This window comes from Triticum urartu, chromosome 7 (genome assembly GCF_003073215.2).
Source record: "Triticum urartu cultivar G1812 chromosome 7, Tu2.1, whole genome shotgun sequence".
Classification (NCBI taxonomy): domain Eukaryota; kingdom Viridiplantae; phylum Streptophyta; class Magnoliopsida; order Poales; family Poaceae; genus Triticum; species Triticum urartu.
In genome coordinates, this window is record NC_053028.1 from 715722615 (window position 1) to 715748871 (window position 26257).

General features: G+C 42.4%; 1 protein-coding gene and 1 pseudogene across 1 annotated transcript; both read right to left on the minus strand.

The window, feature by feature from the left end:
* Positions 1-327: 327 nt before the first annotated feature.
* Positions 328-7527, minus strand: LOC125519620 (alcohol-forming fatty acyl-CoA reductase-like). The gene is made up of 11 exons (XM_048684364.1): positions 7407-7527; positions 7203-7306; positions 4790-4989; positions 4210-4310; positions 3860-4052; positions 3595-3756; positions 3402-3483; positions 2862-3131; positions 2442-2524; positions 1365-1441; positions 328-407 (listed from the first exon to the last, which is right to left on the minus strand). The coding sequence occupies exons 1-11, from the start codon at positions 7483-7485 to the stop codon at positions 328-330; spliced, it is 1431 nt and encodes a 476-aa protein (XP_048540321.1). The 5' UTR covers positions 7486-7527.
* A 9233-nt stretch (positions 7528-16760) lies between these two features.
* LOC125524986 lies at positions 16761-24698 on the minus strand (annotated as a pseudogene).
* Positions 24699-26257: the final 1559 nt, after the last annotated feature.

Below are 26257 nucleotides of genomic sequence, written 5' to 3' on the forward strand. Positions count from 1 at the left end.
TAGCACCGGTTATTTAGTTGGCACACTGCTAGTTATGTAGCAGTAGAAGCGCCAAGATTTTTCTAGGCACCGTGGGTGGTTGGTCAAGTTAAAAGCCATGTTTCTTTCTTGACGAACGTTGCTACTAGCAAAATCATATAAGGGGTTTTCCTACTAGTGATGTGGTATAATTTCTTGGGGTTTTCCATCATGTACCCTTTTAAAAGATGTCAACTTGTACATATTACATCTCCTTCTCAATGAAAAGGTAGCCCTTCTGCCGGTTACTCGAAAAAATGATTATCTTCCCCTAAATGCCAATCTTCATATCAGTAAGTTATCTATGGTTCACTGAACCAGATGTAAGTCCAGGAGTAATGCTCGTGTTAAAAAAGGCTTGGTTCTTCCAATTGGTTTTGATGCATACCCTGAAATATTTGGCAGGGTTACACAAGACCACAGAGAAGTCTCTTCTATAGAAGAGTGATGGAGGTCATGTATGAGAAGAATAATTTGTTCCTCGGGGTGTGGGGCAAGCATAGCTCTACCTCTCACTCCATGTAATTTGTGCAATCATGTTTTCTTTATGTTAGTTGTATGTTACGTATTTTATGAATCAAAACATTGTTTTCATTCACCCACAAAAAACATTGTTTTTGTTAACCTCTTGGTTCATACATCAATCTTATAATTGTCTGCAAGAGTAGATTCGGGCCGAACATTTGTAGTTATAAGAACAAAATATAGAAAAAAACACATACAAAGTTCCGCGTTCTATAACCAATACTCACAAGTTTGAGAAAATTCTTATAATAGTAACTTGCAAGGTTGTCAGAATAAATCACGATTCTGTTATACGATTCTACGACTTTACGATCCAACCTAACCCCTATGATTCTACGACTTTAGTTTATAGAATCTGCGTTTCTACGATCCTGATAGTGAAGATTCTACGATTTGTGATCCTACCATCGGTGCTCCGATCCGATTCAATATCGCGATTCTGACAACCTTAACTCGACTGCACTAATATTTCTTGTAACTATTACACACATGTAACACGTATTATTCCATGATAGTTCGGACACACCACATTTTTTATATCAAACAAAATATGTTTATGGCCATGAAATATATACACCTATATTTCGCCTATGTATGTTTGAGGTACATACGTGGGAAGCATGAGCATGCTGTTATACATGAGATATATAAACATTACATCACATACATAAACGACATACATGATTACTATTAGAAATAGATATTCTAATGTCTTCTCCCCTATGCACTTCTGTAAGCTTGAGTATTCTATAGTCTCACCTAAATAGCTTGGCGTAATCATGGTCATAGCTGTTTCCTGTGTGAAATTGTTATCCGCTCACAATCAAACGTGGATCCATCCTTCAGCTGGTCTGTAGAGGTTATTGCCCACAAATTTCTCATGTTCGTGTCATCAAAGCTTCATAGGACGGAGGGAAAAGTTAGATCAGTATCGTAGATGTAAATAAGCACATAATAATTTAGCCAAGAACGATAACAAAATTGTTTGCAAAGTTTGTACATATCCGCCAACAAATAAAAACCCTTGATATAGATGTAGAAATTGAGCATTTGTTATTGCTTGCACATGCATGGTGTGCTTCTTGATGTATCTTATAGTTGATAAGTGGGTTTAATGTGTGATGGTAATATTAGTTGTATGCGTATCTTAATAGCTTGCATGAATACAATACTCCCTTTGTTTCTTTTTAGTCTTCTTATAAAATTTGGTCAAAGTCAAACTTTATAAAGTTTGACTAACTTTGTAGGAAAAAATATCAACATTTACAATACTAAAACTATACCGTATGAAAATTAATTTCATGATGCATCTAATAATATCGATTTCATATTGTGAGTGTTGATAAATTTTTCTATAAACTCTTACAAAGTTGACAAAGTTTGACTTTGACCAAATTTTATATGCGGAATATAATGATACAGAGGGAGTATTGTCATTTTTCTTGGTAATATGAGGCACCAATGAAAATATTGTATGGACAACACTAGATTTTGAATCATTGCTATACCTTTTCCATTAGCGAAAAGCACTAGCTGGTCCTTGACCATAAATGGTACAAACTTTGGGCAAGATGTGTGTATTGGAAAGAATAGAACTACCAACTACCGCTAGCTATGACATGTTGTGGTGATGTACTATTCAAAACATAACATAGACATGGAGCAACTAATGGTAGGTTTTGTGGAATTTACAGTTAACCATTCCAATGAATAAACATTCAAAGAACTAAGTCATACTGAGAAAATAAAGCTAGCGTTGTCAACAAATTCATAAGCTCAAGAAACATTCAAAGAACTTAATGCTATCTTCTGCGAAATGAGAGTTGGAAGAATTTGAGACTATAAGAATGAAATAAAGTTATGTTCTAATATAATATAATTGAGTGGAAGATGCTCACCACCCTTTGAAGAACGCATATGGGGCGTACAACTTGGCGACAAGTATCAGGAAATTGTAGCCACGTTTGAGCTTATTGTAATGCTGGGACAATGAATGCCCAAATACACTCATCACATGCAACGTATGTATATCACAAGATTACACAAGTCATTACATAATTCATAGTTGTAACATATTTATTTGACAATTCCTTGTATGACCCCATTTAAATGAGCTGAATATACATGTTCAATTTTTTTCTGTAAGATTTGTCCATCTCTTGTATAACTCGATAGATTCTAAGTTGCACTATTGCAACACCAATTAAAGCAAAAAAATTCTTGGAGATTGAAACTTCAGATTTTTAGCAAGTATTAACGGCATCTTTATATCCACTTAGATAAGGGTATACATCAGTTTAAAAGAAATTTGTACATACCTCTAGTGCTAGGTTATACCGCAGGATCATGTATAAACGAAAAAATGTATATGTCTTGAAAAATTTCACCCTTCTATCCTTGACAATCCTCCCGTCCTTGGTTACACGAGGATTAGAGCGGAAATACTCATAGCCTGATTCCAGAAAAGTGGAAAAAAGCAATGGGTTCCGATGGCCTGTGGTTACATGGTAAATTGCCTGTGTTCCATGTGTGTCCCAATGAATGGCCATGGCGACCATCAGTGCATTAATTACCATGTCTCCTGGTATCTATAACATATTGCAGTTTTGTAATTAAAGTCAAAACCATAACTGTAATAAGTGCATGTAAATGTATATAATAGTTCATTACGATATGAGTGAAATGTATAGACCACTCAAGGCATATATTACGTGCACTAAAAGCACCCTAATATATTGACAATGATATATAGGAACTATATTTGATATAACTGTCAAAAAACACGATGCACATAGACACACACACACACTTTTGCCATGTGTATGCATTTATTGAATTCTGTTTTTTCCAATACTCACCACATCGACAATGACAGTACGATCGGCGATAAAACATGGAAGTTTCTGGTCATTGTAAGCAACATACAACATATCCATTGTCCTACAACCAAAGTGAAACAATCTGTTAACATGCATGGAATTTAACTACTATCACAGATACGCAAAACCATTTACTATCAACAATAAAAAAAGTTAATTTTAATAGGTTTACCTAGTTCCCTCCGTCCAACCAGGCATTGGTTCTTGGAAAGTGCTAGATATGATGCTTGGCCGTACTATGACAGCTGGAAGGTCTCGTCCTAAGGTTCCTAGCAACATCTCCCCCATGGCCTTTGTGAGTGAATACACGTTAGGCCAACCAAAGTGCCTAGCCCTGGAAAAAATTTATACCACATGTTAATTATGTTATCTATTTCTTCATGGTCACATCTATGAGATGAAGTTAGTTAAGAAAGTATGTATATGTTTATCCAGACCTTTTCAATCCAAGTTCCTTCATTTTCCTTTTCTCTATATTGTCATTAGAGAATTGTATCCTGAGTTTTGACTTGACACTCTCAACTAATTTTATCTCAGATTGGATGTCCAAGTTATAGTCTTTCTTTAGTGCTTTGCCTACATCAAACGGCTTCTCCAATAACAGGCCTTCTTGCTCCCCGGCTGCGAAAGCTACTCAAGACAAGAACATTATTATATGTGTTTATAGAATGTTTCACACACACACACACAAACACACACACACACACAACTAGATGATCCAACCATATTTATCTGTCATCAATTTAAGAAATATGAGCTAAGAAGCAGGAGCAGAGGACGTGCTTACCAGTGGAAACATGAAGGAGCATTTTAAGATTAGCACACTTCTTTGCTAAATCGCACACGTGGGCAACTCCTAAGGTATTTGATGCCAGAGCGACATCATATCTGCACATGGATTGTCCAAGGAGATGTTGAGTGAGTTTAAGCCCTTTATAACAATACAGCAAATGGTGGACATATAATTTTCCTATGGATTTTCCTTAGTAAAATTATTCTCTTATTTCTTAATAGTTTTCTTATATAGCGGACACCAAAAAAGGTGACACATGTCTAGAAAACACGTTAGAACAATATACATAGACTACCCATATGCCATATGTATTATCTGCCTACTACATGTACAATTAGATAACACATTTTTATTTAGAAAAACCAGAAGACAATTTTGACATGACACAATTTATAAAATGAAACTTTAATCGTTACTTTTATGCGAATCTAATGACTCTATATTCAGGAAACTATTGATACTAGTTTCTCCTAATTACTAGGTACTTTGAATCAGATGGTCCCGTCCATCGATTGACAAATAAATCCTTCTAAGTCAGCTGATATATATGCAACCCTTTTTATATTATACGCACCTCTCATAGAAGCTAGTAGTTGCAGCTACACTCACAATGACATGGATATCCTCAGAGATCTGTTCAACCATAGAATTTCTGAGTGCACAGGTTTCCTTAGTGATGTCTCCAGGTAGAGGGGAAATTTTATTTTTGATAAAAGAGTTGAAATCAGCTCCATGCTTGCTTCGCAGAACATCAAAAAGTTTTGTTGCTACAACCTGTACATAAGAGGATAATAAAGGATAGATTTGAAAATATAATTAGATATCACAAATAAGTCAATAAATATTTATTTTTCTTTCTATTTTTATTTTGAACATCCAATGTTATTGGAGGGACCAAATATCAATAGGGAATAATTGTAATATTGTTTTCTTGGATTTTTAAAGCTACAAGTATCTTTATGGTCAATATATTTAGATCAAAATATAAATTTGGTGTTAATTGCACATCTATACATGTATGAGTACTATGCAATTGTGGTGCAAAGTACATGTGTGTGTGTGATGAGCGTACACTCTAGAGTCCAAACTTAAATGTACTGAAATGTGAGGGTTTCATCTTCGGTGTGTTGATTGTTTTTGAGCAATATTATTTTGTTTGTCACATAAAATAATATTTAACTATATATGGAAAGTAATGTTATTCTAAAACAACTAAAAATTTTTACCAAATAATATATAACTTTTGTGGTGTATATGTTTAATCATAATTGATTTGGGGACAAATAGTTATTATCACGTTTCCAGATATATCATTTGTCTTAATACCCATTTGTGTCCCTCACATAAGATGATATTACATCGTAAGCTTCCTGGTAGTTTCCATGTGATGTTAGGCCAACATGTGAGGTTAATAAGTCTTACTTCCACTCATGTTCTCCCATTTTTCTAAAATACATGATGTAATAGACACCCTTTGAAGTTTCAAATATGACAATTGCTGTTTTAAATGAGTATGCAAAAAATAGGAAATATTTCTTGAAAAGGAATAATTGTTTAGCATTAATTAGCAATATTATTTTCACTACTCTAGTTATATGGGATAGTCAAAGTGAACCAAGTTTGATTGGAATTTTTCTTGCTAGCTTATGCTTCTTCCAATAGGTCCTTGTGTAGTTAGGATAGGAACATTCTTCTTAGAATCGTCTAGTATGAAAAAATCGGACGAGATTTGAGGTAGGAAAATGTACGATGACTGGATTTTGAAGTCCCACTCAAAGACTGGTATCCATGGGTAAGAGTTTTACACATTCGGACTTTACCACAGTGTCTTGCACGAGCGGCTAAAATATATGTCTTGCACGCATGAAGCGTTCATGCTGGGTCGTAAGAATGGGCCATAAAAGGATTTAGTATTAAGTGTTGGCTCATGAAAATTTTATTTCAATCTGAACCGTCCAAAGTTACTTTATTATGAGGGTCCACATATTGACGGCCATATATTTCTGTTTATAGTGGGAATTTCTAACATATCTGTCTATTCTTTTTTGTATTTTGTGCAGCTTATGTTTCTTCTGGCAGGTCCTTGTGTAGTTAGGATAGGGACATTCTTGACGGAATCTCTAGTATGAAATCAAACTCTATTGATAATATTTGGGGATTATTTTTTCACCTTCTTATTTCATTTGGAACCCATCAATGCATAACTTTCAAAACAGATTATTTGTCTCTAAGACTTGTGATCTCTTACTATGTCCTAGTTATGAATAATAGATCCAACGATCACGATAGTTTTGATGTTGTAGATTAACTTTGTGATTTTAGTAGTCTGGATAAATTTTTGGAGGTGTTTGGTTGGGCTTCTTTTTAACTTTTGCAATCTGGCTTATAAGCCAAAAGGATTCTATTTGTGGGCTTTTGGCTTCGGCCGTTGACTTATGACTCAATATTGATACATGATGATCCAAGCCAAAAGCCCATAAATAGGCTAAAGTGAAAAACAAACAATAAGCCCAACCAAACATGCTTTTGGTTCGAACCCCAAAAACAAAATGGGGGAAAGAAGAAAAAACTGATTTCGGATCCCGGGCTCCGTTCATCCCGGATTTAAAAAAAATCAGGATTAGGGTTTTAAAGTTCAATATGCTAAAATAAAAGAAAAACATGTATAGTGATGCAGGTCAGTTTATGTAAAGTTTCGTGATGAAATAGATTTGGTGTTATCTACACACAGAACTAAGCATTTCTAGCACCCAAAATCCAACATCCATATATATCAACATAGATTTTCTAGCATCCACATAGATTTTCTACGATCCATATATATCAACAGGTTTAATTTCCAACATCCAACATCTATGTTTCATTTTCATTAAAGATGTATTACAAGGACTAAATTAATGGAGTACACGTCAATAGTATTTTTTATATCATATATAATGCGAAAGTGTATTAGCTTTTGATTTCTTTGATCTCAGAGGCGAACATACCTCGGTGAGCACGCGATGCTCGGCGGATGCGGCGTCTGGCGCGCGCACAAGGAGGTAGAGCTTCCTCACATCCGGCTGGACCCTTAGGATCTTCTCCACCAGCACTGCATTGCACCATACAAATGAGCATACGTACGTTATATTGCATAAATAGAGAGAAATCAAGGAGAACAAGTGCATGCATGAGTACGTAGAGTCATGTACTTTTCCCGAGGAAGCCCGTGGAGCCGGTGATTAGGATGCTCCTGTCCCTGAAACACCCGATCACCGCAGCGGCGTCCATGGCTTCCAGGGTGTGCCAGTCGACGCTCGGATGCACCCTGCCTGCCTAGGTCGCTGGATTAATCCTGGCTGGGTGCTTGCTATTTATAGGCACGACAACCATTTGCGTGGGTGATACGTACGTACTCCTTTCTCTTCAGGAAACGTGGGTGCCTTATGGCCATAGCATTTTATGCAACGGAATTTAGATACTACTCCCTCCCTCCCATAATATAAGATGTTTTTTTTTACACTAGTGTAGTATCAGAAAACGTGTTACATTATGGGACGGAGGGAGTACAGTACTCCCTCCGGTCCTTATTACTCTGCATATTAGGTTTGTCCGAAGTCAATCCTATTCAACTTTGACCGAGTTTATATAAAAAATTATAAACATTCACATAACAACACCAATATCTTTAGATTCATCTTGTAATATATTTTTATATTATATTTATTAGATATTATAGATGTTAATAATTTTTAATATAAATTTGATCAAACTTAGCAAAGTTTGACTTTCGGCAAAACCAATGTGCAGAGTAAAAAGGACCGGAGGGAGTAGTTACTAGTAGGTATACACGTGCATTGCACGTCTTGGAATTAGGTATAGAGGTGGTAATTTTGACTCAAGGACAAGAAGTGATTGAATCACTTCAGAATTATTCAGTGCAAATGACGATTTTGCATTTATAAATATAAAGGTTGGATTTAGTATAAGTATAATCCTCATTTATTTATTTTTGTTGGGCTGAGCTCGTTGATTGGTGACAAAAGTGAGGAATCAGAAAATAAGTGAAGGAAAATGAACAACCTATTACCGGGCGCATGTAGCATGGTACCAAGACCCGTCAAAGTCAATAGCCGCGTGTAACACCCGGGTCGTGATACCGTGCCTTGCGACGTGTCCGGTGATGCATCCGTAGGCCCTATTTCCATTTTGTTTTGTAATTGGAAACTTGACTCGTAGACTTGCTCGTTGCCAGTAGACTGGACTGCCAGTTGAGACACACACACCACTCCTTATATTTGACTCGTAGACTCTAGGCTTGTACCAGCGTTATTTGCTTGTACTGTAAATATTACAAGGACCGGTAATTTTTTTTAGAAAATGAGGATTTCCCCCGGCCTCTGCATCTGAACGATGCATGCAGCCATTTTATTAATTATTTATAAAGACCTTACAAAGTACTAGTACATTAGGTAGCCTAAAGCCATCATCTTAGTAACAATTATCGCTACTCCTATCCACCTGATGAAGGGGTGCCGATAGTCCGAGTCTAATACCAAACAGACATCACACAAATGCCTAACATCTAAAGAAGTGGTTCGACGCACTCTTTGTGTCGTCTCCGCCATCTTCCACCAATCCATTTTCAGAGTAGAAACTAATGCACCGACCTTGCCAGGCCTCTCTGCCATCAACGCCACCATGACACCAGACATCATCCTCCTCCTGGACGAGTCCATGTCTGCGCATCGGACTCCGAGTCTCCACAGCACCTCGTCGCCGAGATTCACCGCCATCAATGTGCAAGATGAAGCACCGCTCCACCAAAGAAGCCGTCCTCTGTTCCCTCGAGTCCGTGTGTACCTCCATGAATGACGCCCCCAAGGGGGAAACGACACCAGAGTGCCGCCGTCATCCGATCTACTGATTTAGGGTTTCCCCCGGAGGTAGAAGAGAGTGGCCTTTAACTTCTCCACGGCGATGCCTTCAAGAAGGGAATGACACAGACAGTGCCGCCACCGCCGGCCTTGGCAGTAGCCGAAAGCAAGTTTTCACCCAGATCTGTTCGAAAAAACTCAATCTCTCGTGCATGGGCCGCCGCGTCCTACAACGTCCCGAGAGCAGGATCCCAAGATCCGCCGCCACTGGCGCCGCAAAAAGGACCCACCACCTGGCCGTCATCCCTTACGAAGGGGACGGCGCGACCATCGTGTTCGGATCCGGCACCACGCCAACGCCTCCGGCCGCCCCCAATCACATCGGTGAAGGAGGACAGTCAACGCACGCGCCCACCACCGCTTAGGACCGCCGGATGGCGCTCGAGGCTGGCCACCCGGAGGAGAACCGATCTGGGGTGGGAAACCCCAGATCCGCCACCGCCAGCCCCCGCAGCGCCGCCGGGATACCATCGGGCTGCCACCTGAGCGCGCCAACTCCGCCTCCATGTCGTACGCCTAGGGGTGCCGTCGCATCTCAGCCAGAGGATCCCCTCGTTAAGAAAGGAGGAGGGCCCGCAGTCCGCCGTCCGCCGGGCGAGCTTCGCACGCCGGCCTCCTCCAGCGGCGGCGGGGAAGCAGGGGAGGAGGGAGGTCGAGGGTGGTGGCGGCTAGGGCGCCCGAGTCGCCCCCCTGGAGGCGACGCGAGCAATATCTGTTTCTGTTTTTGTTTCTCTATGAGTCTACATCTAACCACAAGTTCAAATCCAACACCTGGGTTTAAATCCTCGCAGAGGCAAATTTAGGTTCCTATTTATTCTAGAGGAGCAGACTTTGCTGGTACTCACGCATTAATCATTGAGGAGTAAGCTCGGTGCTTAATTAAGATTAAAAATCCTAGTACTCATACTTAAAATGCCGTATGCATCCCTAGTTAGTGCAGAGGCCAGGAAGTGAAATTCTCCCGATTGTTTTTTAATTTACAAGGGCCAGTAATACTTGTGCTATTGCTAGTAGCAGCAATACTGTCGAACTGTGCGAACTTGAGAATCTGGCCTGGACTTTGCTGATGTTACCTACTATACAAACTCCATGTATAGCTCTCCAGAAAGTTTTTTTTAGAAGTTTTGAGGGGGGAGTATGACGGGCACAATTCTCTAATAAAAAGATAAAAGAACGGTCATAATGCCAGGGCAACTAATCAAGGATTACTCCTTGGGGAGCCCCGCAAAAGTCACGTTTTGGTGGGCTTGGAGTATGCCATTTGGTGCGCTCTCGGCCGCCTAACGTGTCACGTGTTGGGCGCTCTTTTTTGGATCTTGCTTTTTATTTTCTGATCGAGGTATCTGCTTTTACATGATTTGTTTTCGGTTTTCCTTAGACTTTGAAACATATATTTCTTGCCCAAAAAGACGTGTTCTTTTTGTGCCTCTCCAAAAAGAAAAAAAATGTGTTTTCTTTTTTCACCTTACGTGAGAGGCACATATTTATTTCTTGTGGAGGTACGGATTTGTTTCCGTAATGTGCCTCTCGGAAAAGGAAAAATAAAATGTGTTTTTTCTGCAAGCAGCACAGATTTACTTTTTGTATAGACACGGATTTTCTTCCGTGAGAGGCACAGACGTACCTCTCGAAAAAGAGAAAAATGTGTTTTTTATTTCGTAAAAGGCACATATTTACATCTCTTGTAGGCACGTTTTTTCTTTCACGAGAGCCACAGATTTACTTCTCGTGGAGGCATGAATTTGCTTCCACGCGCTGTGCCTCTCAGAAATGGAAAAATACACATTTTCTTAATTTTTTGCTTCTACGAGAGGCACATATTTTCTTCTTGTGGAGGCTCGGATTTGCTTCCGTGAGAGGCATAACTTTGCCTCTTCGGAAAAGAAGAAAGTACTCCTGAATCAGTTTTTTCATGAAAAAAGAAGTTCATTGAGACTATCAACATATGATATAGTTTTAAAGATCTTAACGCGAGGAATTCAACGTGAAAATATTTCGAGATTTGGACGCACGGTTTAGGAGATAAAATATTTTGAATAAACGAATCTATGAAAAAGAGAAAACTCTCAGTTTGCAACAAGTGGTGCACATGAAGTGAACTTTCAGGGGGCTCCATAATTAGCCCGAGTCAAGGGAAGGTAGGAGTGACCTTTGCAAAGAGTACTACTTAATTAGTCATTTCATGATGGTGCGGGTCAAGACACACTATATTTGCCAAATATGTGCCATCCCGAGTCCTCCTGCCAGAAAGAAGGTTTCGGGCTTTCAGCCCAGAATAAAAATATTTTTTATTTGTGATTTCTTTTTGTCTTTCATAGATACATGTTACTCACTCTGTAGAGAAATATAAGATCGTTTGGATCACTAAATTAAATTAATGATCTAAATGATTTTATATTTATTTATTACGGAGGGAGTAATTTATATATATTGCTCTAAGCCTAATAATAACTGCAGGGCCAAGAAAGCCTAGATTCTATCTTTTTGTGCTAATAACTCCAGTGCTGGGGAAGCTTCACTCCTTGTTTCGTTCCTTGGGACAAGGCGTCACGCTAGCACACTTAGGTAAGCCACCTTATCATGGCCCAAAATTCTCCGGCTGGAAGAAGGATTTGATATTGAAGAGGAGGAGGACCTTATAATGATCCTAGCTATGCACATCAATAAAAAGCGGAAGCACGGTGGTTCAGTGTGGGTCGGCAGAAAATTTGGAAGGATAAGATCGTTGCCGACAACAGATTGATGAGGCACTGTTTTGTGGATAATTCCGTATACCCCAGGTCAGAAGGTTTAGGATGAGCACCGAGTTGTTCAGACGCATTGCAAAGAAACTGGCGAGCCATGATGATCAGTTTTTTCAGCAAAGGAGGAATGCCGCCAGAGAACTCGGGCATAGCACCTTTCAAAAGGTGACAGCCACCGTATGTTGGCATACGGTATTTCGGCTGATCTAGTTGATGACCACTTGGCCATGGGTGAGAGTCAAGCCATCATGTGTGTCAAGCGCTTCGCTGTCGAAACTGTGCAAGTGTTTGGACCGGAGTATTTGAGACCTCCCAATGCTGGAGAGGACTCAAGGCTTTTGGAGATGAACAAAGCTCAAGGGTTCCCATGTATGCTTGGCTCAATAGATTGCATGCATTGGAGTTGGAAGAACTGTCCTAAGGCATGGCATGGACAATTCCAAGGACAGAAAAAGGGTTTCACTATAATCTTTGAAGCGGGTGGCCGATCAAGACTTGGATTTGGCATGCTTTTTTTGAAATGCCTGGAGCTTTGAATGACATCAACGTTGTTAATAGGTCACCACTCATGAATATGATTGCAAATGGTGAACTGCCACTGGTGCAGTTTGTAGCAAATGGCCATACATACAACTATGGCTACTATCTTGCGGATGGCATCTACCCAAAGTGACAAACATTTGTGAAGCCATTGAAAAAACCGGAAGTTAAGAAAAAACTAGATTTCCACAATGCTGGGTGGCGTCTAGGAAATATGTGGAGAGAGCTTTTGGGATTTTGCAAGCCCAGTTTGCTATTGTGAGAGGACGGGCTAGATTTTGGGATCAAAAGATCCTTTGGTATATCATGCACGCTTGTGTGAGCATGCATAACATGATCATCGAGAATGAGCATGGCCCAGATTTTAGATTACTCTCAGTATGAGCTCTTGGGACATCCCGTGCGAGTGCGGCGGAGGGCTGCGAGGGTGGCCCGATTTGTTGCCTCCTATCATTGCCATTCGACGTGCCGAAACGCATGATGATTTTCAAAAGGATCTAATTGAGGAGTGGTGGGCATGGAATGACCGACAAAACGCATGATGATTTGTATGTTTGATGTTGTATTGTTGAACTATTTGTTGTGTTGGAAGATAAACTATTTGTTTGAGTTGTAATAAAATTGAACTATTCATTGTTGATATATTTTTTATGTGTTTGATCTTTTTGGTTTTGTTTAGAGTGTCATATGTTGTTTGTGCTGGGCACGCGTGCGTTTTTTGCAACGCCTGCTGGAGTGGCTCTCGCGCGCTATATTTTGCAGCAGCCACTGGAGCCAGCACTGAGCTGCATGCAAAAGCTGACTATTTCAGCGCTGCAAAGGTTTTTTTTTTGCGCGCCGCATGTTGCACGCCTGTTGGAGATGCTCTCACTAACTTGTTCCAGGCGTTGGTTCCTCCGCGACCAAAAGGCGACCATCATCATCATCGCTCACGACACTGACCATTGAGGCCACAGTGGGCACGACAAGTGCGCATCGCCCAAGACTTGGACCGTTTCAAAGTATCGCAAGCTGCCATGGCCGTCTTCTTCTTCCTCCTCCTCTCGTTTGCGCTCGTGGTGCCAGACTGCCAGGTGAGTGGCTGCACTGTGCTTTTGGCATGAACAGAAGCGACGCAGGCAGACCAGTCTAGATTCTACATGATGATGTCGACGGATGCTTGCTGGCGTGCACGCTGCTGCAGGGCGTCCCTTTCTTGATTTTCAGCAGCTGGCAGTCCAGTCTATGGCTGTGGGTTGTGAGAGTGAGACACAGACACCACTCTCCATATGTTTTATTCTGCAGCCAAACAATAATGCATATTTCAGCAATCTAATATGATTTTGGAATTTTCTGTGGAAAGTCATGCTAGTGGACACGCACGCACGAACGACTTCCCAATACAATACAATACAATACAATACAATACTCCAATACAATACTCCATTGTTGAGGGAGGCTGTGAATAATAATGATCCACTGGTACTAGTACTACCTTTTACCGTCTCAAAGCAGAGCACGTTAGCGTCACTTCTCATTTTGCCTGCTGGACCCTGAATTTGAACGCACGGGTTTCTGCTTGGAACAGCGGGGAAATGCTGTTGCCAAATGCTCGCGTTTTCAGGCAGGAGGAAATAGTTTCTATGGAGGGGCACCACCAACGCTGACACTTAAATCACCCGCAACCATCTGCACTGCATAGTACGGACATGTTTTTGTCATCCAACGTGGCCCTGTATCGGGAGCTTTGCGGGAAAAAATAGGCCCGCGAGCTTTCCCGCCGGACATTAGCTGCCCACATTCATGCCCGCATTGACGCCGGCCCACAGCGGATGTGACCTCTCACTAGCGCCGGCATTGAAGCAACTCGTCGGCGGAGGGCACCGCCTGAAGCTACCTAAATCTATTGGTGAATTGAAGCTCATTCAGTACTTGAACATCGGAAATAATTCCAATATCCGAATTACCTAAATCATTGTGTGCTCTTTACCACTTTCAATTTTTTCAGTTCGGGGCCAGTGTTAAAATTGTGGCTGAAAATTTTATCCAGTTTGAGTAAGTTGATATATCTTGAAGAACATGGTCACATCCCTTACATAGGCACCAATAGCGCCGCCTGAAGCTACTTGAATCTGTTGGTGAATTGAAGCATATTCGGTACTTGAAAATCGGAATAACTCCAATATCCGAATTAGCTGAATCATTGTGTGCTCTTTACCAATTGCAATTACTTCGGTTCGGTGCCAACATTATAATTGTGCCTGACAAATTTATCCAGATTGAGTAAGTTGATATATCTTGGAAGAACATGGTCACATCCCTTACATAGGCAAGTTAGCTTGGCTCCAAAATCTCAGATACTTTTGTGTGGTCGCATCCCTTGACAGGTGCAGCAGCTGAAGCACATGAACAGCCTTGGAGGCAGTTTAGGTATCAAAGATTTCGAGAATGTCGCTAGAAAGTATCAAGCCTTAGAAACAAGAGTACATTTGAAAAGCCATCTTGAGAGATTGCACCTTGTATGAAGTTACAAAGCTGGCATGACTGCACTTGATAGTTTACATTTGGAAACTCTGGAAGGTATGATGCCACCGCCTCAAATTAAGGGGCTTACTATCGAAGGTTATAGATATGCAAAATATCCCAGCTGGTTCCTTGGCGAATCTTATTTCCAGAATCTGGAATCACTTGACCTTGTTAATTGCAGTGCCTTAGAAATCTTACCATCCATTGCCGCTCTCTTTGTGAATTTCTCCTCACTTTGCCAGGTGAATGTCCCAAACCAGAAGACATTACCTTCTCTTCTAGCCAGCCTTGAAGAGTTTGTGAATGTCCCAAACCAGAAGACATTACCTTCTCTTCTAGCCAGCCTTGAAGAGTTTGTGAATGTGAATTGCATGCTTCTTATGTTTATTTCTAACGATGAGCTAGAACAACATGACCAGAGGGAGAACAACATGATGACATACAACTTGAAGTCCCGGCTTTCTTCCATGTGGGAGCTGGATTCAGGGTCAAACATGAGGAATGTACTTTTGTCAGAGCATTCATCTCTGAAGCACTTGATGACATTGATGGATGCTGATATTTCTCATCTTCAAACCATTGAAAGTGCTCTTGAAGGAGAGGGGGATGAAGTATGGGTAAAAGCAGATATCGTCAATGCAGAGGAGAGGATAAGGCTCATTTGTACAAGGAACATTGGCCTGCCACTGGTTCCACCAGCAGGACTTTGTCGGCTTGAACTTTTTTCATGCGTCCCTTGAGATGCTCCACATATCACATTGTGTGGTTGCAGCTGATTTCTTCAGTAGTGACTTGCCACACCTGAAACAACTTTCCGTGATCTGGTGCAGAAGCTCTTCATCATTGTTAATTGGTCATTTAACCTGCTTTGAAACACTATCACTACTAACCTCCCTTGAAACACTATCACTACTAACCTCCCTTAAAACACTATCACTACTAACCTCCCTTGAAACACTATCACTAGGGAATTTACAGGACTTGTGCTTTCTTGAAGGCTTGTATTCACTGCAACTTCTCAGCGCCTGGCTTTACAGGTATAACGAGCTCATGCAGCAGGGTTCAACGTATCCCTCGTCTGAAAATTACTAGCGGTGTACAGATTACAGAGCAGAGCCGAGTTTAGTCATGAGCTTGCTAATCTTTCCTCACTCGCTGAATTAATTAACAGTTGTGGTTGCAGGACCAGTGAACCGTTAGATTAATCAACACTTGGCCACGTCCATGCATTCGAGTTTGACGCTGTCGTCTGTGTCGCCATAACATAGTTGAGGCCTGAGGGAGGAGAATTCTTTTCTTCTTAAGCCACATTCAGTTCCATGGGTGTAAACTGAACATTGATTCAGCCCAAATATATATACGTTCTTCTGAATCCAGTTCCATGGGTGTAAATTGCGATGTCACCTCTGTTCTATTCTACATTGCGACAGCCCATAGATTGCATCCAGGTGAAGGCCAAATCGATTGATCATCTCTCTTCTACTGTAAATTGCGATAGCAGATACATTTCCACGATGCGCTTAACACTAGCAGCTGAAACAACTGGAATGAATCATGCTCAACTCAAACACCTGTCATAAATATCCAATACTCTGCCATTATGTTTGGGCATTCTTCAGGTTGCAGAACCTGAAAGGATGTCTAGATAATCACAAAATAGTCTGTTCCCGTGCAGCTACACTACTGGTTCTTCTCTCGACGCATGAAATTGAGCGTATTGTCGATAATATAAGATACAGAACAGTTGCCTTTGCCAAAGACATGCCAACTAAAAGAAAAGCAGAATGAATAGTTTGTCGATCCAACTTTAAATTCATCTTGCAGCATCAGTTCAGCATCTTGTTAGATGTAACCAAGCAGCAGGATGAAGATCTCCAAGGGTGCCCTCTTCCACCTGCTCCTATCAAGATTTAAAGTAGATGAGCTCAGCTTAGTTTCTTTTAAGCATGTTTAACCTATAACCGAGGGATATCATGGTGCTTCCAACATACATTAAATTAATTTAACTGACACTAAATTGATATAGAAAACAGGAAGAGGAAACAAAAAGAATAGTACCAAGTTGATTCAGTGGAGAAGGCGGTCCGATCTCATCTCCTTAGCTAGCTACCATGCACTTTCTCCTTTCCTCGATCCGCTCGTTGTGCTCGGTGCACCTCTTGTTCCTGCTTGTTTTTATCTCCTGAACTTGATGCAGCTACTACTGCTTCCTGTTCCTCCTCTGCAGCCATTGTGCAGGCTAACCAAACAGATGAAATTAAGATGGAATCAACTGCAGGGAATTACAAAAAAAAAAAATAGACAAAGCTAGCATACGAACAAACACATTTTGACAGCTGTCTTAATTTACCTCCAGATTCAACCAAGTGCTGGGACAGTATATCCCTCACCCTGACACCATCATGTGCTACATGCCACACTTGCTTGATGCGATTATATTCGTTATCGCTCGGCATGCCTACACCGTCCTCCTCCATGTCTATCACTATGTTATGCAACATGCAGCATGTATCAACTGTCCAGTACGCCTCAAGTTGATTATTTGGACGCCACCCTTCTCCCTGCAGGCACTTCCATGTGTCCTTTAACCTTGCTAGTGCCCTCAGCGCGACAGCTGTAGTTACTGAGTTTAGCCTCTTATTGAACTCTACTTTTGAGTCTGAGTCTGAGAGGTTACTCTCCAGCTGATAAGGTGTGAGGAGCCACGGACGAAGAGAGTATTCTTCATTACCAATGATGTATTCCCTGACTGCCGATCCACCACCTGATGATATCTTCAGCTTGCTACCATTCAGCCAAGTACCCTTCTCGCAGTGCTTGAAGAGATGAGAGTTGTGCAAAGCCGCCATGCTTGACAAATGCACTTGTGGCCGCCACATGTCAATGTCTCTGAACCTCATATCAGGATCAAGGACGGCTTGCATGAGTATGCCTTCATTCTCCTCATGGTCACAGTTTTGTGATCCAAATGTGATATGAGTTGTATGTACAACACCACAGCAGTTGGGCATGCCATGGACCTTGTGAAACTTACGCTTCATCTTCTCCATTTTTTGGGAAGAGTATGACCAACGCGCATGGAGCAATGCTCGCTCCACCATAGCCTTAACAAAACTCTGAGTTCAGGATTACAGGATCCTATGGTAACGGGTGAATCACCAGAGTTCAGGATTCTCAGAGCGATGGCTACTCCATCCTGCAAAGACAGCACTCTTCCGTCAACAAAGGTGAGATTCCAAAAATGGGGTCTTCACCAAGCTGCAGATATAACTGAAGGTGCTTCTTCTCATTTTGTACACAGATTCAAATTGTGCATCCACAATAGAAGATGATAAGGTTCCTGGATTGGAAGAACATTGGTTACATAATCTCGAATTTACAAGGCAAGAGGTAACATATTACTCTAGATTTTTCATACTTGAAGTAAAACTAGCAGAATAGGTACAAAAAAAATACTTTCCAACATTCAATCAAGTGCTGGGACAGTGCATCCCTCACCCTCATGGCGTCCTCGTCTGCTAACTGCCGCACTTGCTTGATCTAATTCTCCTCCTCTTTTATCCTCCTCCATGTCTATCACTATGTTATGCAATATACAGCACGTGTCGACTGTCCAGTACGCCTCAAGTTGATTATTTGGACGCCACCCTTCTCCCTCCAGGCACTTCCATGTCTCCTTTAACCTTGCCAGTGCCCTCAGCGCAATGGCTGTAGCGGCAGAATGTCTCCTGTTAAACTCAACTTTGGCGCCTGAGAGTGAGAGGCCATTCTCCAACTGGTAAGGAGTGAGGAGCCAAGGACGAAGAGGGTATCCTGCATCGCCAATTATGTATTCCTTGACTTCCGATCCTCCATCTGATGGTACCTTCAGGTTGCTACCATTCAGCCAAGCACCCCTCTCGCAGCACTTGAAGAGATAAGAGTTGTGCAACATGCTTGACTGGTTCATGTTTCGTTGCGATCCCAATGAAATGTCTGTGAACCTCATATCTGGATCTACCATGGCTTGCATTAGCACGCCATCATTTTCCTCATTCTCATGGTTTTGCGATCCAAATTTGATGTGAGTTGTATGTACAACACTGCAGCAGTTTGGCATGCCATGGACCTTGTCAAACTTGCGCTTGATCTTCTCCACTTGAGCGGAGCCAGGCAACCTGACCCATAGCCTTGATCTTCTCCACTTGAGTTGAGCCAGGCAACTTGATCTTCTCGTGCCTTGCTCGTCCTGCCATAGCCTTAACAAACCTCTGAGTTAACAGCAAAACCGTTGACCCATCCACACCAACTGATGATCCCACAATCTCCGGCGACTCACCGGAGTTCAACATTCTCAAAGCAATGGCCACTCCATCATGGAAAGACAGCACTCTCTCGTCAACAAAGGTGTGGCCTCCTACCATCATATCTTCAGAAAGGGGCACCTTCACCAAGCTGCAGATGTAACTAAAGGTACTTCTTCTCATTTTGTACAGAGACTCAAATCCTTGTGTGCCCACCATACAATATGATAAAGTTTCTGCATGGCAAGAGAAGTACAAAACTGGTTATACATAATCTCTAATTTACAATGCAAGAGCTAACCTAGTATAACAAGAAAGACATGGGGTGCAACTAAATCAGAAAGTAGCTATGCATAAAAGAACCCACACGTACAACCATGTTTTTATGTCATCTGAAACAACTCATAATCATGTGAAACAAAAAATTTATGGAATATATTCAGTCATCAAGCAGCATAAATGGATGAAAGGCAGGAGAAAATGAAACAAAAGTATAATAAGATAAAGCAGCCAGTATTTGAATCTAACTTGCAGTTGCCACTTCTTGTGTATAACACATACCATTTTCTTGGGCTGTCAATTTGTTGTTTCTGTATAATTTCCCGCGATCCATTGTTTGTAGTTGGTGTGCTTCTTGTTCATTGTTTTCATCTCTTCGATCGGATGCTTCTTGTTCCTCCTCTGCAGCGAATGTGTGGACTAACCAAGTAGGTGAAAGATGGAGTCAACGGGAGGGAAAGGCAAATAACTGGCTCACTTGCTCGATGCAATTCTCCTCCTGATTGCTCAGCATGGCTGCACCGTCCTCCTCCATGTCTATCATTATGTTATGCAACCTACAACACGTGTTGATTGTCCACCGCAAATCATTTTGATTATTCGGATGCCAGCCTTCTCCCTGTAGACACTTCCACGTGTCTTTCAACCTTTCCAGTGCCCTCAACGCCATGGCTGTAGCTGCAGAGTGTCTCTTGTTGAACTCCACTTTTGAGTCTGAGATGTCATCCTCCAATCGGTAAGGTGCGAGGAGCCATGGACGAAGAGGGTATCCTGCATCACCAATGATGTATTCTCCAACGTCTGAGCCATCTGATAGCTTCAGCTTGCTACCATCAAGCAAAGTACCTTTCTCGCAGGACTTGAAGAGCCAAGAGTCGTGCAAAAGACTTGACTGGTTCATGCTACTTGATGCTCCAAACCAAATATTTGTGAACCTCATATCTGGATCAACGACGGCTTGCATTAGTGTGTCAGTGTTCTCCTCATGGTCAAGGTTTGGTGATCCAATTTTAAAGTAAGCTCTATGTACAACACCGCAACAGTTTGGCAAGCCGTGGATCTTGTCAAACCTGCACTTGATCTTCTCCATTGCTTGGAAATAGTATGGCCAGTCCAAATGGCGCAGCGCTCGCTCCAGAATAGCCTCAATAAACCTCTGAGTTACCAGCGAGACAGTTGACTCGTTCACACCAACAGAGGACCCTAAGGCAACCGATGTTTCACCAGAGTTCAGCATCCTCAGAGCGACGGCTACTCCATCTTGTAAAGACAACACTCTCCCATCAACAAAGGTGTGCTCCCTTGCCATCATACTTTCAAAAAATGGCACCCTCACCAAGCTGCAGACGTAACTGAAGGTGCTTCTTCTCATTTTGTACACCGACTCAAATCCTCGTGGGTCCACCATACAAGATGATAAGGTTCCTGCATGGCAAGAAAATTACAATATGGTTACATGATACTCTAGGTATGTTAAACTCGAGAAAACGTGCATTGGGAAGCAGTCAAAAGACAAAATACTTAGCAACATGCACTAGGGAGGTACATAATATATCTGGACGAAAAGCAAGAGATAAAATCAAATTAACTTATAAACTGGCAGAAAGAGTGCTCAAACAAATCAAGACAAAGCTTGATGTTTGATTTTCTATACCTTCAAATATGGTAGAGCTGCTAATATTTGAATCTAGCTTGTAGTTGTCCCCTCTCGTGTACAAAACGTACCATTTTCTTGACAGGCTCCACTTGGCTGAACTTGTCCCACTCAGTGCCAGATTGTCCCGCGGCTACCGCAGAGAGCAACCATAGCCTGCAGAATAACTGCAAACTCCTTGCCTTTATGTCTCGCATGTATTCTGGGAGTTTTTCCATGGTGTAATCCTCCAGGAGAAGCCTCTCGAGTGAAGCGATACGCTCCAGCACCTTCAACTTTGGGCAGTTCTGGATGTTAAGCTTCTGCAGATTGGGGATATGGGTGATCCTCTCCAGGTCAGGGCATCGATTCACTATAAGCTCAACAACACAAGGAAAGCTCTCAATGTAGCTGAGGTGCTTGACATATCGTTGATATAATATTTTCAAAGAGCTTGCATTGGAGGCAAGGCCTGGAGGAACATGCCTCAGTCTGCATTTACTGAGCACAAGTTTCTCCAAACGACGCATGGCTTGTACTTGCTCCTCCCACTCCCACTCCTCCCATTCCACCATTCCGTCCAAGAGCAATTTATTTAACCTCGGAAATGAAGCTGCTGCCACCTGCAAGAATCCAGTCCCCACATGTTTGATGCATGGAGCACGAGAGACCTGTAGAAGCTGCAGATTGGGGAGCTGGCACAACCCATTGGGAAGTTGTGTGCAACAAGCCAGATCATGAAAAAAAATAGCCTTCAAGTTGTTGAGGGGCACCATTGATGTGGACATCATCCAGCTCGGGAGTTGCTGGCCAGCTTATCATGAACCTTCTCAATTCGTTGCTGCTCTTCCTCAGAGGCACCTTTCTTCTCTTTGATCAATCCATCATCTCCCAGTTTACATCTTCTCGCCGATGCAGTACAGGAGTAGACTGATAAGATGCATCTTCTCGCCGATCCTAGCATTAGTAGCAAACGAGGCAGCAGATACATTCTCTAGCTCAGTTAATACAAGAAATCTGAGTTGGGAAAGAGTCCCCAATTCGTCCAAACTGCACCAATTTAGTTTCCTCATATTTGTCAGACCAGTAAACCCTCTAGGTACCATACTTGCTTCGGGAAGTGCAGGTAACCTCAGCTGGCCAAGCTTCACAATGCTGTCAGGAAGATTCACCAATTTTGTACATCCACCAAAGTCAAGGAATTGCAACAGTTTCATCTTGCCAATGTTCTCTGGAAGTACAGATATACCAACATTTACTAGTGATAGATACCTCAGGTGCTTGAGCTGATGCAACGTTTGAACCAATAAAGCCATATCTGCAGATTCTATATGCAGAGTCCGCGCTCAAAATTAATCAAGGAATCACCAGGTTGCATCTTAATCTGGATAGTTGAGATCAATGTTCTCACTGATTGATGCGCCTGTAGAGATTTCCAATCAAGCTCACCTGATTGTGATTGGCCAGTTTCTATGGACAACCGAAGAAACTTTTGTGAACCAAGTTTACCAAGAATATCATTGTCTCCGTCTTGAGTTGTGAGTGCTTCATCTTTAGTCATATAGTGAGCAAATGAGCGAACAACATCATGCATGCTGCAAAACCATATATCAGCATACCTTTTATCTGGCTGTATAAGGTTCCTAGATACTAACTCCTTGTAGTATTTTTTTCCCAATTCTTCTAAATCACTAGAGTTTCCATGAATTAATCCTTCACTTATCCACATTGCCACGACTTGATCAATATGAAAATTTCTACTTTTAGGAAGAAATGAATAGTATAAAAAGCACTGCTTCAGGTAAGAAGGCATATATTCATAGCTTAAGTATACTGTGTGGTTGAGATCATCGGGCATTTGAGTTGTTGACCATTTAGAATCATCGAAAACCTGCTGCCAGTAACGACGTAGCCCCCCTCTTCCACGCAAGAGTCCTCCCATCACTTTAACAGCAATTGGTAAACAACCACATTTCTGTATAATTTTATGTCCGATATCCTTTAGCGTATTGATGTGGTCTTCATCTATCTCACTTGAGCATGCCTGTGAACATACAGTACAAGGGACCGATATGGTTAATTAATTACATACAGTACAAGGATCCTCTATGGCACTCAGTTTTACTTCCTCTGTAAACTAATATAGAATGTTTTAGATCACTATTTTAGTGATGCATCTGTCCATTTATCAAGGTATGATTGACTATGTAATAAATACTCAAAGTACATGGAGTACATGCCAAAAAGAAAGGTTATTAATCTATTTACATATCTTTCTCCTACATATGGAAGATTTCTGCAGTGGCTTCCACATGTAACTTACATACTTTATGCCTAGAAAACAATTATTCTAGTGTTGTAGCATATCTCCAGGAAGTCACTAAATTACATGTAATTAATGGCTCATTAATTTGGGAGCATCCTAATATTTTTCTTAATTAACTACATAGTACTGTTAATAAGTAGATGGACATAGATTATTCACTTCACTGAAAGATTAGTATTTAATAAAGTACAGACCTGCTTCTTGAGCAACAACCAAGCATCTTCAGGCGCTAATGTGTCCACATGGTGGTACGGCCTGATAGCTTTCACCCCTCGAGCAACACCTTCATCTCTGCTAGTCATGAGGACTCGGCTGCCTGAAGCAGCAGCATTGACTAAGGGTATTTTCAGCATGTCATCCCATGCTCTATGGTTCCACACATCATCCATTACCAGAAAGGTCTTGTGGTCAATCAATGTGTTCTTGAGGGTTTCGTGAAGGCTGGTCTTTGCACTTTCAGGTGGTTGGGCATCTCCTCCGGCTTCGATGATGGCCCTTCTCAGCAGATCAACATCACTAAAGTTTTGGTTGACGCTCAACCATATCTTTTTGCTGAATTCACCTTGGATTGCCTCGTCATTGAAGACCTTCTGGGCGAGGGTGGTCTTGCCGATCCCGCCGACACCTACGATGGCGACCACCATGATGTCATTCTTGACATCCTTTCCCATCTGCATGATCTGGGCCACCAGTGCTCTTGTGTCTTCTTCAATCTTGTCTCCAACAATAGCCGACCGGTCAAAGTCCCCTACTGTCTCCCGGCTAGGATTACCATGATGAGAAATGTGAACATTGCTGCTATGATCCTCATAGGACCTGAGATTGACAAAGTTGAAAGCAGCACTTCGCTCCTTGATGTAGTCAAGCCTCTTGTTGAGCGCCTTGATGCGGGTGCCGATCTCATGAGCATGGGAGGGATTGCGCATGCAGAAGAGCAAGGGGTTGAAACACCCTGCGTCTAGAGTAGTAGATGATCCACGCTCCCTGGCCTTGAGCTGGCAAAGGTCGAGGATGTCAGTAGCTTCATACATGGCACGCTTGAGCTGCCCCACCCACTCTTGAACAGTGTCATCGGTGATGTTCCTCCTGTCAGCATCAGCCAAGAAGTTTTTGAGGTCCCGGAGCTTGTCGCCCATCTTGCCGATCTCGCCGGAGACGCCCAGCATCGTCCCCACACCATCTGCTGCTAGCTGCGCGAGCATGTGTCCCACGTAGGATGCAAACGCATCCAGCACCATCGCCATTGCACTTGCTGGCTGTTGATGCAATAGTAAAAGTGAGGTAAATTTTAAGTGGTAGCAGGAGAGACAATGGAAACAAACTTGAACTCCCTAACCAACCGAAGAAATATATAGCAGTTTGATGAATCTACAGTTAAATGTTACTAATCTTGGACACTTTACGCTCATGCTTTAACGGTTTAAGCTTATGTACCGAAGACAGACCCTCACGCTTTAATCTTAACGCTCCCCTGAATTACCCGTCTACAAGTCTGCATATATAGCTTAAGGAATCAGACAAAGAAACAGGCTTCTGACCAATGTCAGCATATATAGCTTAGGCGTTGGTGAAAGACTGAGGCCGAGACCTAGGTTATTTTCTTTTCTTTCTTTTGGGCTTTTGTGGTCTTTGGATATTCCCCTCTCTTTCTCAAGTCGTCGCCTCCTCGGTCTTGCATCCCTCTTTCTCTAACACAAGTATAGTATGGGAGCATCTACAACCAAATGCCTACTTCCCCTTCCAAGGTCCAAAACGTCCACCCGATCAGTGCCTGGTCAAAAAAAAAAAAAAACTTACCCAACTAGACCCCACATTTTCATCCTAAACGCCTAGACTGACCGGCATGCCTTAAACCCGTCTCAAATCTGGGGCAATATAAGGGTGCCCGGTCATGCCAGGACACGCCCGGGCAGCCCATTGGATGCCCACACGGTCCTACTTGTAGCGACTTGACGAGAAGACCTTTGCCGCAACGATGCCATCGTGCCCGCATCAGGAGGAAAGCCGTCGGAGCTAGGCGCGCCGGGGCTGGAGCTTGCCCGCACCACCTACACGAGCTGGTCGAGGCTGCTCGCGCTCGTCTCCTGTGCTTGCTGCGGCATGCCCGTGCCGGAGCACGGCATGCCTGATGTGCATGTGTCACGCCGCCTGCAGGTCACGCGCTCCAGCCGTCATGCTTGCACTGAACGCTGCCCTTAGGCCGCCGGGCTACCCGCGCTCGAGCTCAAGCCGCCGCCGCCACAACAGTTGCGTACAGTAATACCTACAATATGCACTGAGTTTGGCCTTCACGCCCCAGGCGCATCATGACTATGTTCAGAGTAGCGATTGACAGAGCCGTGCAGAGCGAGATTAAGTGCAAATACAGTAGATTCACACTCAGGGCGATGCCAACATTTTGCAAGCATGCCTAGGAAGCTCTTTAATTAAGGACATCGACAAAGTGCGCCGAGCGTCCTCTGGGTGCAAGACGAGGAGGTCTCGAGAGGAAAATGTAAGGTTGCTTGAAAGCGCAGTACGAAGCCGGAAATATGTCGCGCTTTGCGTGTGCACTTTGCCTACGGTGACTCTCGTGGAGCTGGCAACAACCAGCACGACCTTGGGTGGGCACGGGCACACGTTGTGACAAGGGGGATCATGCTCTCTTCGCGGCCTCAGCGATAGTCACAATTGGTAACGACGACATGGCCAGTTAATTTCTGGCACTGCAGCTGGCTGCGTCGTGCCTATCCTGTACTGTTCAACCACTCCTCCAGGAAGAATGTAACAGTAAGGGTTGTGCTGCAGGGGGACAAATGGATCCTCGATCTGAGGCA